Source organism: Daucus carota, chromosome 1, assembly GCF_001625215.2.
Source record: "Daucus carota subsp. sativus chromosome 1, DH1 v3.0, whole genome shotgun sequence".
In the NCBI taxonomy this organism is placed as follows: Eukaryota; Viridiplantae; Streptophyta; class Magnoliopsida; order Apiales; family Apiaceae; genus Daucus; species Daucus carota.
Window position 1 is genome coordinate 30,043,454 of NC_030381.2, and position 12,527 is coordinate 30,055,980.

The window sequence follows — 12,527 nt, forward strand, 5'->3', positions numbered from 1 at the left end:
CTATTTCTCTTGAAATTTTATTGGTTTCAGTTGCTCTGCTAATAATTTTTTAATTTAATTTACTATAAAATTCCCACATTTACTATACCCCGGATATGTTGTATGTTGATATGACCAGTAGCTGCATTATCATATCCCGACAAACACGCATATAAATTCTTATATAGTTTAGCAATTGCAAACAAAGAGCGAGTCCTAATCGATCATTAAAAATAATCCGAAAGACCCCAACAGCGGTATTTACTCCTCAAACATACTAATTAAACATACACATTAACACAATCGAAATTCCACGCAAATACCCACAATTGAAATTGAGAACATAGTCTAGTAAATAAATAACAATTGCAATTACTGCAAGCAGTTAGATCTCAACATTCAGTGGACAAAGCTCCATTAAAGAGACGATAAGAGTTGATTAATATATATATATATAACATCGCACCAGAGATGTTAGTAATAACAGTTGGGTGAGTCTAGGAACGAGTTCGGACAGCTTCATCCTTGTCTGGTTTCTTGTCGGGCCCACTGGAAATCCAGAACGCGGATCCGATAGCAACAATAGCCATAAGGCTCAACGTTCGATCCACTGTCCTGTGTGTACGAAGATACTGAAACACCAACAGATCGAGTTAATTAAATAACAAAGTGTGTTCAATTTCTTACAACAACACAAATTACCTGGTTGGCTCGCTTAAAGGGTGTTAGAAACGACATCCTTCTCTCTCGCGCCCTCTCGATCTCAATAATTTCTTGCAGACACAAAGCCTCCCTTATACTAGGGTTAGGAACCAGAAGGTACTTGGGTTTTACCTGCCCCATGTTATCTGGGCCCAAATACCACATTTTTATCTTTGAGCCCAGCAAATGCACGTAGTTACGGTTTATAAAACTTACCGTATCTTTCAACAAATCTTTTTTGAACCCGAGAATGTAGCTTTTCTCTCACCGTTTCTCTTTCTTTTTTCAAACACTTTATTCACTTATTTACTTTTTATTTCTGGCCGGCTCCATAATGCACTTTTATCCTTAAATTATGGAACAGGTCGGGTTATACATCATTTTAGTGACTGAGAACATACTGATTTGCTTAGACTTATTGCATGATTATGCAATCTGGACTGAACAGTTTTTTTTTGTTATATTCATCAATCATTATGTCACTAATTCCATGTTCCTGAGATATGTTTTCAATAACTAACTGATTTAAAATTTTGCATACTACAAGAGAAATTGAAAGAGGTGGAAACCTCTCAAACTCAATGTCATTTGCAGGAGACTTCATCTACAGAGCCGCCACCATCCCCAAAAAATCAAAAAAAAAAAAAAAAAGCACAAAACTAAGGAGTTTATCAAGATATTGCAGGCTAGGCCTGCAAAAAAAAGAAAGACACTTATGTATTCTTGGCATACAGCTGGTGAGTTATTTGGAAGCCATGAGGCAGGACAGTTGATCGGCTCTCAGCCATCACAGAATTCAAATACAGCTGTCCTGGTGCCAGATTCAATTTACTCGATATTTCCCAATGTTCTAAACGAGGTTGGCCAGATGGTGACTAGCCTACCAACACGTGAAGTAAAAAGAGCAAAGTTAAATGAAGAAATTCAGAATTTGACTAATGTTGCGTTCCCAAACAAAAGTGATCCGCTAATTTGACTAATGTTGCGTTCCCAAACAAAAGTGATCCGCTCCAACAGTCAATGTGGTCTCAATATGTACGAGCAGCAACAACTTGCCTTGATCACGATACCAATAACATGGTCATCGTACAGGTACACTCAATATTTGTATTTAATATTATCGCAGTATGCTCCCATTGTTCAGATATTAGTAGCTACAACAAATCATCATTTATACCTTCAATAAATTAATTACTTTTTATCTGAAAAAATTGGTTAGTAACTTAATATTTGGTTGCTGTTGCAACCAAAATTTTGGACGATAATTCTGATCTGCCACGAGTACTAAATACTAAATTCAAGCAGTAAAATGAAGTTGCCATGGAATTATTTTTTCTTTGTTTGATAATATTTTGGTCAATATTTTTTTTGTGGTTTTTGTGGTTTTTTTTTGTGGTTTTTGTTCTAACTTATTTTTTTTATGATTTAGTCTAGATTAGGAATCAATAAGTTGTTTATATTTGTATTTGATCTAAAAAATTCATGTACCTGTCATTTGTCATTTATATTTCTCAAGTTGTGTTTATGTTTCTCAAGCTACAATGTACTTCTAATAGTATGCTTCTATTGTCGATAAATATGATTTACGTATTTCTTCGTCAGATAATATATAAGAAACTTTGTTTGTTCAGGAGGAACCAGAGATCAATCATCAGGAAACAAATCACGGAACCCAGAATCAACGTGACCAGAATCAATGTGAAGACATAGATGAACAGGCGGACGACTATGAGCTGCATATTTAATTAGGCTTTGTTATGGAGAACTTAGTCTAAAACTCCATCTTTTGTCTTTGCCAAGTGTCAAATATTAGCTAGAATCTACCTTTTGTGTCTGTCAAATATTAAGTGCGAATTTATCTCCTGTCAATCAATAGGATGGAAAAAATATTTTGTTTATGACAGAATTTATGTGGATGTTCATGACTTTAATCCTTTCTCTTAATCTAAGATGCTTAAATTATACACTGCTTTTCAGTTTTATAGTTATAAATAGGATTTGGGTTATTTGTGGGTTTGTGGTAATCTTGATGGTTGGATGGTTTATACAGGATTGCTAGGTAGAAGGTATAAACAGGTAAATGGTGGTGTAAAATTATGAACCGGCCACTAATAACTCAATAAGAATAAATTCGACTGACTTTGATAGGATATAAATAATTAAAATACCTATGATATAATATATTCAACCAAAAGAAGTTGAATTTATAGTCCGTTGAAATTATTAATGACAACTGCTTCCAGTTGAATTTATGAATGTTTGAATTTATTAAAAATGACCAAAATCAGTTTTACAGAAAATAATAAAATCGACCATTAGCAGTTTAAATCAAATTTTCACCAAAACTTGAACTAAATTTTGAAAATACGATCATATTTAAAAATGACCGACAACGGTCACATTTAAGCGGTCGGAAATAAGTGTTCGTATTTACTCGATCGAAAATAGCTAAAATCGTCCGATTTCTTATTTTCGACCAAACCAGTTATGACTGAGCTTTTTTTGGTCGCTTTTAGCTAAAAACGACGAATTGCAGTTGAATTTAGCTAAAAACGATCATTTTCGCGAGGTTGAATTTATCCCCATTTCTTGTAGTGCGAGTTTAATCAAGAGGTAAAATCATCGATCCCAAAGCCTCACCTTTTTTCTGAGATTAGACTTTGTATAATGTTTTCCATTGCCAATAGAGATTCTTTAAGGTGAGGTTGGTCAAGACAGACAATAACACAATGATATTTAGTTGAATATATGTATATTACTTTAGCGAAGTTAAATTTAGTTAGTTTTCATGAATATGGATATCTCTTCCTCCAAATGTGATTCCAGATCTAGTATTATCTTGTTCTTTCTTCTAAGCTCATCCTCGTTACTTCTCAGGTTAGTATTTAGTATACTGATCTTGTTTGTGTGTAATATTTATGACGTACGGCAAAATAAACTATGAAACTGGAATCAGCAATAAATGAAACTGATGAAAATTGTAAATAAGCATTTGATGTTACCCATGAATTCAGTTCTCATAGTAAATAAGCATTTGTATTAATGAGTACAAAAAATATATTTTTGATCGATATTTTTTTAATTTTCTTTTTTCGAATAAATATATAAATCATAAGTTTTTGTTAAAAAATAAAACTTCAAAAAATATTAAACGGTGTCTTTTCCATGTATGTTGAATTACGTACAAAAAAATCAAAAGAACATATACTATCCAGTCATTTGCACCACGTCATTTTACACCCTTATTATCTCAGAACAAGGAACTATAATCTCAATTGAAAATCTTCACAAATACATGACAGTCTAAATGTTAAAGACCGATGTTAATCTGAAAATATTCATGCATATCCAAGTGATTTATTTCAGGTGTGGTGGACTTGCATTATGCATGTACCTTTCACATATTATAGGTTTTAAAGTTCACAATCTAATGAACTTCTGAGCTCTCATAATGTGTCGAGTTTTAATTAGAGCTCGTTAGCTGGCATTTGTCGAGCTTTCGAATAAAATTTTGTCAGACTTTTAACTTGCAGCTATTCGGTGAAAATTTAAATTTGTGGTGGCTTGTATTCTCAATTGATTTCTGAAGTGCACATATATTTATTAATATTCCATTTTTGCATAACTCCGTTACCCGAACCAACTCGAGTCGACTTAATATGGCTATCAAGTCTGATTTTATTCTAAATTCTTTAATAATTAATCTAAATACTATGAAATCGAGGTTATTGAACTGAATAAATAAATTATTGATAAATCGACCCACCCCACTTCGATGTACCCCTATTTTTAAGCAATTAACTATATATAGAACTGAACACATGGTAATAGGAGTAGATCTTTAGAAACGGTAAAAGAATATTGTTACTTCAAAAATGGAAGCATTCTTTTAGCGACAAATGTTGGACTTCTTTTTTCATTTTTAATATTTATTAGTGAATTTTTTTGACTCGTGAGTACGTTAATTTAAAAATCGTTACGCACGGAGATAAGATAATATTATTTCTATCGATTACTCCTATTTCTTTTAACTGGACGATATGTTTATTAAAATATTTCTATCAAACCACCGCTTGCATCTTATTGTCGAATACTTTAATCGTACCAAACATATTTATAATTGCGAATTTTTTAAATAGATTTAAAAATATCGAAATAAAACTAAACATCATGTCAGTTTTATGTAAACCATTTACATATTCATATTTCTAGATTGTGTTTTTTGTTACGAAATCAACCCATGTCACCCTTGGACGGGATTTAGTACTAATGACACTGGACTCAACCTATTTGACCCAATTGCTAGCACTATCTCCTCTATATCAAAACCATGCCTAGTCGAAAGATGCACCGGATATTATTTGGGCTACGTCAAATTTAGCCTTGCCGGGCCAAGATTTGACTTTGGACAATTGAAATTTTCTTTCTTATTTTGTTAAATTTTGAATTTTGAGAGTTTTGGATTTTGTTCTATTTTACATGAGAAATCTATGTACATAAACCATTGAGTTCATTTGTTATATGAAAAATTTATAAAATTGTACAAATCGCAAGATAATCTCAATCACAATCACAGATTAGTCTCAGTGGTAGAGTGCATATCTCAAGCATAATATTTAAAATGTTTACGAGATATTCGTGCAACTTGTATCTAAGACATAAAGTACTTATTTCTCAAAAGAATTGAAAATATCCGAAACTAGTTAGAGTAGTAGTCATCATATTAGCGGTTTTAAACTCTCAATTACTTGTTTATCATCCAATAAAAACACGTATAATTATTTTAATTCTCGATTACTTATTCATCCATTAATAAGTACTCGTACAACCATCTTAACTCTTGATTACTAATTATTCATCAACCAATACATACACGTACAACCAAATTATAAAAACTACAAATATCATAATGAAGGGCGGATCCAGCGGGGGACAAAGGGGTTGGAGCATCCCTGACCCGAAAAAATAAAAAAATAATTTTTTTACTAATAAAATTAAATATATCTATATTTAAGCACCCCTTGAAAAAATTAAGCACCCTTTAAAAATGGCAACTCGTAGAATTCAGTTGCCTCCTAGTAGTCATATTTAGTAATATGTTTAATATGTATGACTTTATATGATATTGAGGACTATGGTGTTGGAAATTTTTTTAGTGTAATTTGAATCCCTCTCTTAATTCCTGGATCCGCCCCTGATCATAATAGATATTGAATCCAGTAATTAGAAACATAATAGGTGCGCTTAACTAGTTGATTCAACTGCTAATCTTGACATAATCTAGCACATAAACATAAAATCTCAACATTCCTCGTTTTCATAGGAGGAGTTTGAATCAATAACTTGAACCAAACCCATACAGTTTATTACATTGTCATTTCCTAATCATCACTACCACCATCTGGCAGCCCATTCAGTTTAAATACATGCAAATGGAATACTCAATATTTACACACAATATGCTACAGTATGATACAAAGAGGAAATTGACGGACCATGCTTTGTTTACGTATTTGATTTTCAAATGTAAAGCTGATGACTCTACATGGAAATGTTTATCGATTTAAAATAATTGTCGTATTGAGTAGTATTCTTACATATTTATAAATAAATCTACTCATAAAAATTAAAATTTAGTTTACTGCACTAAGAACAAAATATTTAACATATAATATTTTAGAGCCTGTTTAGTTGTATAGTTTTGTAGAAAAATTTTCTGGAAATTTAGAAACATTTGAAAATATGTTCAATCGCGATATTTTTTTGAAAGAAAACTTGAAAAACAGAAAACACTTTTACAAATGATAACTACACTTCAGAAAAGTATGGAAAAGAGCCAGACTTGTTTTCTAGGAGTAGAAAACACAACTACGAACATGCTCACATTCTAACCCACCTAACTAGCGTATGTCAATTTTGTTTTTATTTTTTATATGTAAGACCTAAAATATACATATTTTATTGTTTTGTTTATTTAACATAAATAATGTAATAAACACAAATATAATATTCATGTTTCTAAAAAATATTAAAAAACAAAATAAAATAGTTGAGTGAATAAAAGAAGAAAAAGAACTAACCTATCTTTTTATTATCATATAATATAATTATGTGTTAATAAAACTTTTTACTTTTAAATATATTATGAAAAATTAATTATATTATTTAACATTGTTAGTACAACATATTTTTTGTTTTACTTTTCTAATCTAATTTGTTAATTATCCCATTTGAGAATTAATAAACATGTGGTTCAAATTTTTTAGTACAACATATTTTTTGTTTTACTTTTCTAATTAAAATTTTACCGTTATATATTATACGTAAAAAATATTAAATTAGATAGATAATGTAAACCAAAATTTTTGATTATTGAAATAGTGCCTTATACTAAATAATAAATATAACTTATTAAATTATAAAATTGAAAAACAAATTTATTCTTTTGAAACATGTTTTCTCAATTTGAAAATGAAAATCTTGAAAATTTTAGAAAATTTTGGAAAAGATAAATGGAAAAATTTTCCGGGAGTAGACAACCCCTTTGATTTGATTATGTTCAGCATAATTTCTCACACAATAATAATTACAATGTTCGTATCTTTTTGGTTTAATTTTCTCTTATTTGACTTTTTATAAAATTAATACTCCCTCCATCCCATTTAATTGTATACGTTTCTTTTTCATTGTTCGATACGTATTTTAAGGCATATGCAAAACATACTTCTATAATCTTTTTTCAAAATTTTCCTTTTCTGTATAAAAATTTAACGTTTAAACTTTTATTCAGAAAAAGAAAATTTCAGAAAAACCTTATCAAAACATGTTTTACGAGCATCTTAGAATGCGTGCGAGTTCACGTCCCCTAGATATACAACCTAGGGGACAGAGGGAATACTCCCTCTGTTTATTTTTATATGACGTTTTAGGTTTTTCATCAAGATTAAGGAGAGTCATTATTATGGCCTGTTATTCTTTACTTTTCTTTTTTTACCCTTGCCCCTGTACACATACACAGTCTCTCTTGATTATCAGTGTACAACTAATATTCGCGTGTATAATTATTAGGGTTAGACTAGTTTCACGTCACTTTTCAAAAATATAACCTCTCATATTTATCTTGTGTTTTCTGCAGCATTCATTTTTATTTATCTCTTGTAATTCTAATTTTGCTCTTAAATTTTCAATCTCCTTCTTGTAAATTCAGTTTCCCTCTAAAAAATTTCAATGTCCCTCCAATAAAATTTCAAAGATTTTAATCTCCCTCCATTACTTCCCAGCATACACGGCTATATATACAAGTACCTCTGATTTACAAAGACACCTGCAAGAGTGGAGAGGTAGAAAAATCATTCAAAAATCATGAGTACTAATTATAATATTGATTTAAATATGCCATTGAGTTCATGGGAAGATTTCTTGATAAGTGAAGAAGATATTCCAACAAACACCCACGAGCCAGAAGGATCTAAATTTACAGGTCCGTGATTTTCTTAGATTTTTATTGCTTATCAGACTTTGTTTTTTTTGTTTCAAGTTTATGGTTTATTGTTATACTTTATTTTATGATTGATTTTTTTTTTCTTATTTTAAATGAACAATATTTTTAACAGGGGGAGAGGTTTATTCAGATGAAGAGGTTAATTCAGATAAAGAACTTTCCTGTCATTCTCAAAATGATTTAAACAGTTCTGATGGTAAGGTTTAATATGAGTATATATTACATTTGTACCTTGTGCATGTGAGTGATTTTGTGGCTTTGTTGTTTATGCATCTTATATTGATTTTGTTGTTTGTCTACTTATTTTATTTTATACATGTTTTATATTTTATTTTTATTTTAAACATGTCCCATATTTTTATTATTGTGAAATAAAAATTAGTAAGTATATTATTATTTATATATGTCTAACTTTTAATTTATGTGAGAACGTTAGATGAATATTCTTAACCCTTTAAATTTTATGGTTTTAGATTTTAAATAAAATATACACATTTTGGTACAAAATTAGATTTTATTAAACATTTTACTTTAAAAATATTTGTAAGAAAAATTGAATTCAAAAAAATTATATCTACATGTTAATTTAATTTTTTTCTTTATCACAGGTGGGAGTGATTTCTTGGATACAGGATCCATGTTTGATGACGACGAAATTGTATTTGATACAATTGAACTTTTATCTTCAGAGAGTAATAACACATATTTTAGTTTCATTTTTTTTATTTTTATTTTTCTTGATTTTGATATTTTAAATTTATTTGGTATTGTTTATGGGGTTGTTTATGCAGGTGAAACAGAAGTTGGTGAGCATGAAATATTACAAGTGAAAAAAAGAAAAGTAATCACAAATGATGAAAGACAAGCCATTTATGCAGCTTTGTTAGAGAAAAGTGTGAATGGAAAACTTAAAAAGAAATCTACAAGAATTGTTGCAGAAAAGTTCTCTGTGCCATTACGTACCGTTCAAAGAATTTGGAAGAGGACAAAAGAGAATGTAGGTGATGGGATGACCAGTGTGTTACACAGGAAGACAAAAAATTGTGGTCGCAAAAGAATACAGATTGATATGGAGCGATTTAGAAACTTACCACTCCAACAAAGAACAACAGTACGTGCTTCAGCAAGTGGTATGAACATTAGTCCATCTCTCTTTTATAACAATTATAAAAAGTATGGTAAAATTAGAAGACATACTAATGCAATCAAACCTCAGTTAACTGATGAGAACAAAAAGGCTAGATTACAGTTTTGTTTATCGATGCTCAAAGAAGACAGTTTGCCACATGATCCTACATTTAACGACATGTTTAATCTTATTCACATCGATGAAAAATGGTTCAACATGTCCAGAAAAAATGAGACATATTATCTTTTACCCGATGAGGAGGATCCCTACCGGACATGCAAGAGCAAAAACTTTGTGGGAAAAGTGATGTTTTTAGCCGCTATAGCTAGGCCGCGATTTGATGCAGAAGGTAAAGTTACATTTTCTGGAAAAATTGGCATATTCCCATTTGTTACTAAAGAGCCGGCAAAAAGAAGTAGCGTCAACCGAGCTGCAGGGACACTTGAGACAAAAGCTATGACTTCTGTAACAAGAGATAAAGTACGATCTATTCTTATTAATGATGTGATGCCGGCTATAATAAAGAAGTGGCCAAGAGAAGATGCAAATCTTCCCATCATTATTCAACAAGACAACGCAAGAACACATATCGATCCAAATGACAGAGAGTTTTGTGAAGCAGTAAGGAAAACTGGTTTTGACATAAGAATAAATTGTCAACCACCAAATTCTCCTGACCTAAATGTGCTAGATCTTGGTTTTTTTAGAGCGATTCAATCTTTGAAGTACAAGGATGCCAGTAAAAATATTGAAGAGTTAACAGCGGGAGTAGAAAGAGCTTTTGAATCATTTTCAAGTAAAATGTTCAATAGAATTTTTTTAACTCTGCAGTCATGTATGGAGTGTATAATGAAGGTGAGAGGGAGCAATAATTATAAAATTCCCCACATGAGAAAAGGTGCTTTGGAGAGAAGAGGAGAGCTGTCATGTCAACTAAAATGTGATGCATAGTTATATAGAGATGTAGTGATGGATTTAATTTTTGAAATATAATCAATGTTTATTTTGACTTATACTTGTTTACTTTATTTTATTAGTTTTGTAGTCTTCATATAAATTCTTGATAATTATTTTATCATATATGTAAGTTAACATAAAATATTGTCATGACTTCTTTTATTTGCATTCCATTTTTTATAATAAAAAAGATCGATCTTGAAATTTTGAAAATTATATATAAAAATGAAAGAAAAAGAAAAAAAAATATTTTATAAAATTCTTTTCTCCAACTTACAAATAAAAACTAAATCCTATTAAATAAAATATTGTCATGACTTTTTTTTTCCCACTCCATTTTTTATGATAAAAAATATATCGATCATTATTTTCAGAATTATATATAAAAAATGGAAGACATATTGTAAAAGAATATTTTATAATATTCTTTGCTCTGAATTAAAAATAAAAACTAATTCTTATCTATGTCAGAATACCTAAATTACACAAGCATAGAATAAAAGAAATTGAAAAAACAAAGTAATTAGAGAACAAGGTAAAAGAACATTCAAAAGGATACATAAATATTAAACAAAAGGAACACAATTAACATTATTTAAAAACTAAAATTAAAATTTATAATCTAAATACAGAAGGAAAAAATATTTCTGACATTTCATGCACAATCTCATACATGCTTTCTTTTTTTGGTATTTTGTTGAGATCAAATGGGTGCATGTTCAGATCCACAGGTTTATATTCTTCTTGAGTATCCTTCGAAGTATCCATAAACTTCCGTTGTTGATCATCATCATCCTCCTGTAGTAAAAAAAAACATACGCTAGGTATGTATATAGATGACATTAGGGTTAGTTCTTCACGAATGGCTTTACCTGTAGACTTTGTCTCTAGTTTTATAGGACACACGTTCTCTTCTTCATTAGGGTTACTCCTGCTTACACTCATGAAGTTTTTGTAAGTAAAGATGTATGTAAATGTATGTATATATTGCTCAGTACAGAATGGATCATATTGGACTCCTGTATAAAGACTACGGGCTAGTATTAATGAGAGAATTATAATCACCGAGTCTTTTCAATTTTCTAGATTTATTGAGAATAGACAAAAATAAGAAGTAAATAAGGGCAGTCGTGGGAAGACCATATACATCAGTTCTTGAAAACTGAGAACGTCATATATTTATAAACAACAAAGAAAATCTAAAACGTCATATAAAAATAAACAGAGGGAGTACAAGACAGGACATAATTTGGACTATGAATTATGTAAAATTATACTATAGAGTGATTTAATGTATTTAAAAAGTATTGACCTTTACGATGTTCACATCTCTCATAGGTTATCGATGATGTTATCTTGGAGCCTTGACGGTTGACACCATATGATGTGACAACCTATCCCTTAGGTTGAAAGTAAAGTAGACTGTGCTCACGATGGTTGTAAAGATTTTTGTTACTTCCTCCGTCCCATTAAATTTATTATGTTTTTATTTTTGGTTGCTTCGTATTAATAATAAATATAAAATTTCATTTTATTAAATTATTTATAAATATGAATTCAAGATCACTCATGATTATATTTATTCTTATAAATTAGACATAAATTAGAATTAAAAGTCAAAACGAGAAAAAGAAAAAGAAACGGAGAGAGGGAGGGAGTACCAACTTAGCATTGTTCTATAATGCAGGATTGCATGTAAGAGCATCTTCAACAGGAGGTGCCAAGAGTGATGCCAACATCTATGTGTGATGTGTCAAGCACTCTTGGGTGCCTCCCTATTGGAGTGGAAATAGTGCTTGAATAGTGCCAAGAGAAGTTGTGAAATTTTGGCACCCTCTTGACACCCCCTTTAAATGGCTAAAGTCCAATTTCTATCCAAAATGTGTATATATTTCATTATTCTTTTATTATATTTACTTTTTTTCAAGTCTCATTAGTATAAGAGAAAGCAAATAATTAATTGATGTGGGGACCATTTAGGCACCCTTAGAGGGGTGCGTGCTATTGGAGTTATAAAGTGGCTAAATTTGACATGGAAGATGAGACAATAGAAAAGTAGTATTATTTTTATGAATTGGCATGTTTTGGCACCTTTTGTTAGAGCAACTCCAACTCAACTCTAAAACTCTATTTTAGTGTCACATATAGTGCAAAATCACTTTAACCCAACTCTATAACAGTGTTGAACTTACGCTAAACTTTTAGAGTGACACCAAATTTAGTGTAAAAAAGTACATTTGGTGTAAGTTTGACACTAAA

At 30.4% G+C, this 12,527-nt stretch overlaps 1 protein-coding gene and 2 long non-coding RNA genes across 3 annotated transcripts; 1 reads left to right on the forward strand and 2 right to left on the reverse strand.

Annotated features, from left to right (window-relative positions):
* Positions 1–288: 288 nt before the first annotated feature.
* Positions 289–862, reverse strand: LOC135147038 (uncharacterized). Its single transcript, XR_010284367.1, has 2 exons — positions 682–862; positions 289–611 (listed from the first exon to the last, which is right to left on the reverse strand). It is a non-coding gene; the product is annotated as an uncharacterized LOC135147038 (long non-coding RNA).
* Positions 863–8,073: 7,211 nt separating this feature from the next.
* LOC108220685 (uncharacterized) lies at positions 8,074–10,262 on the forward strand. The gene is made up of 4 exons (XM_017394526.1): positions 8,074–8,161; positions 8,295–8,378; positions 8,791–8,874; positions 8,974–10,262. Exons 1-4 carry the CDS (start codon positions 8,074–8,076, stop codon positions 10,260–10,262), a joined length of 1,545 nt encoding a protein of 514 aa, XP_017250015.1.
* A 572-nt stretch (positions 10,263–10,834) lies between these two features.
* Positions 10,835–11,496, reverse strand: LOC135150843 (uncharacterized). The gene is made up of 2 exons (XR_010289245.1): positions 11,141–11,496; positions 10,835–11,066 (listed from the first exon to the last, which is right to left on the reverse strand). It is a non-coding gene; the product is annotated as an uncharacterized LOC135150843 (long non-coding RNA).
* Between the last annotated feature and the right edge of the window lie 1,031 nt (positions 11,497–12,527).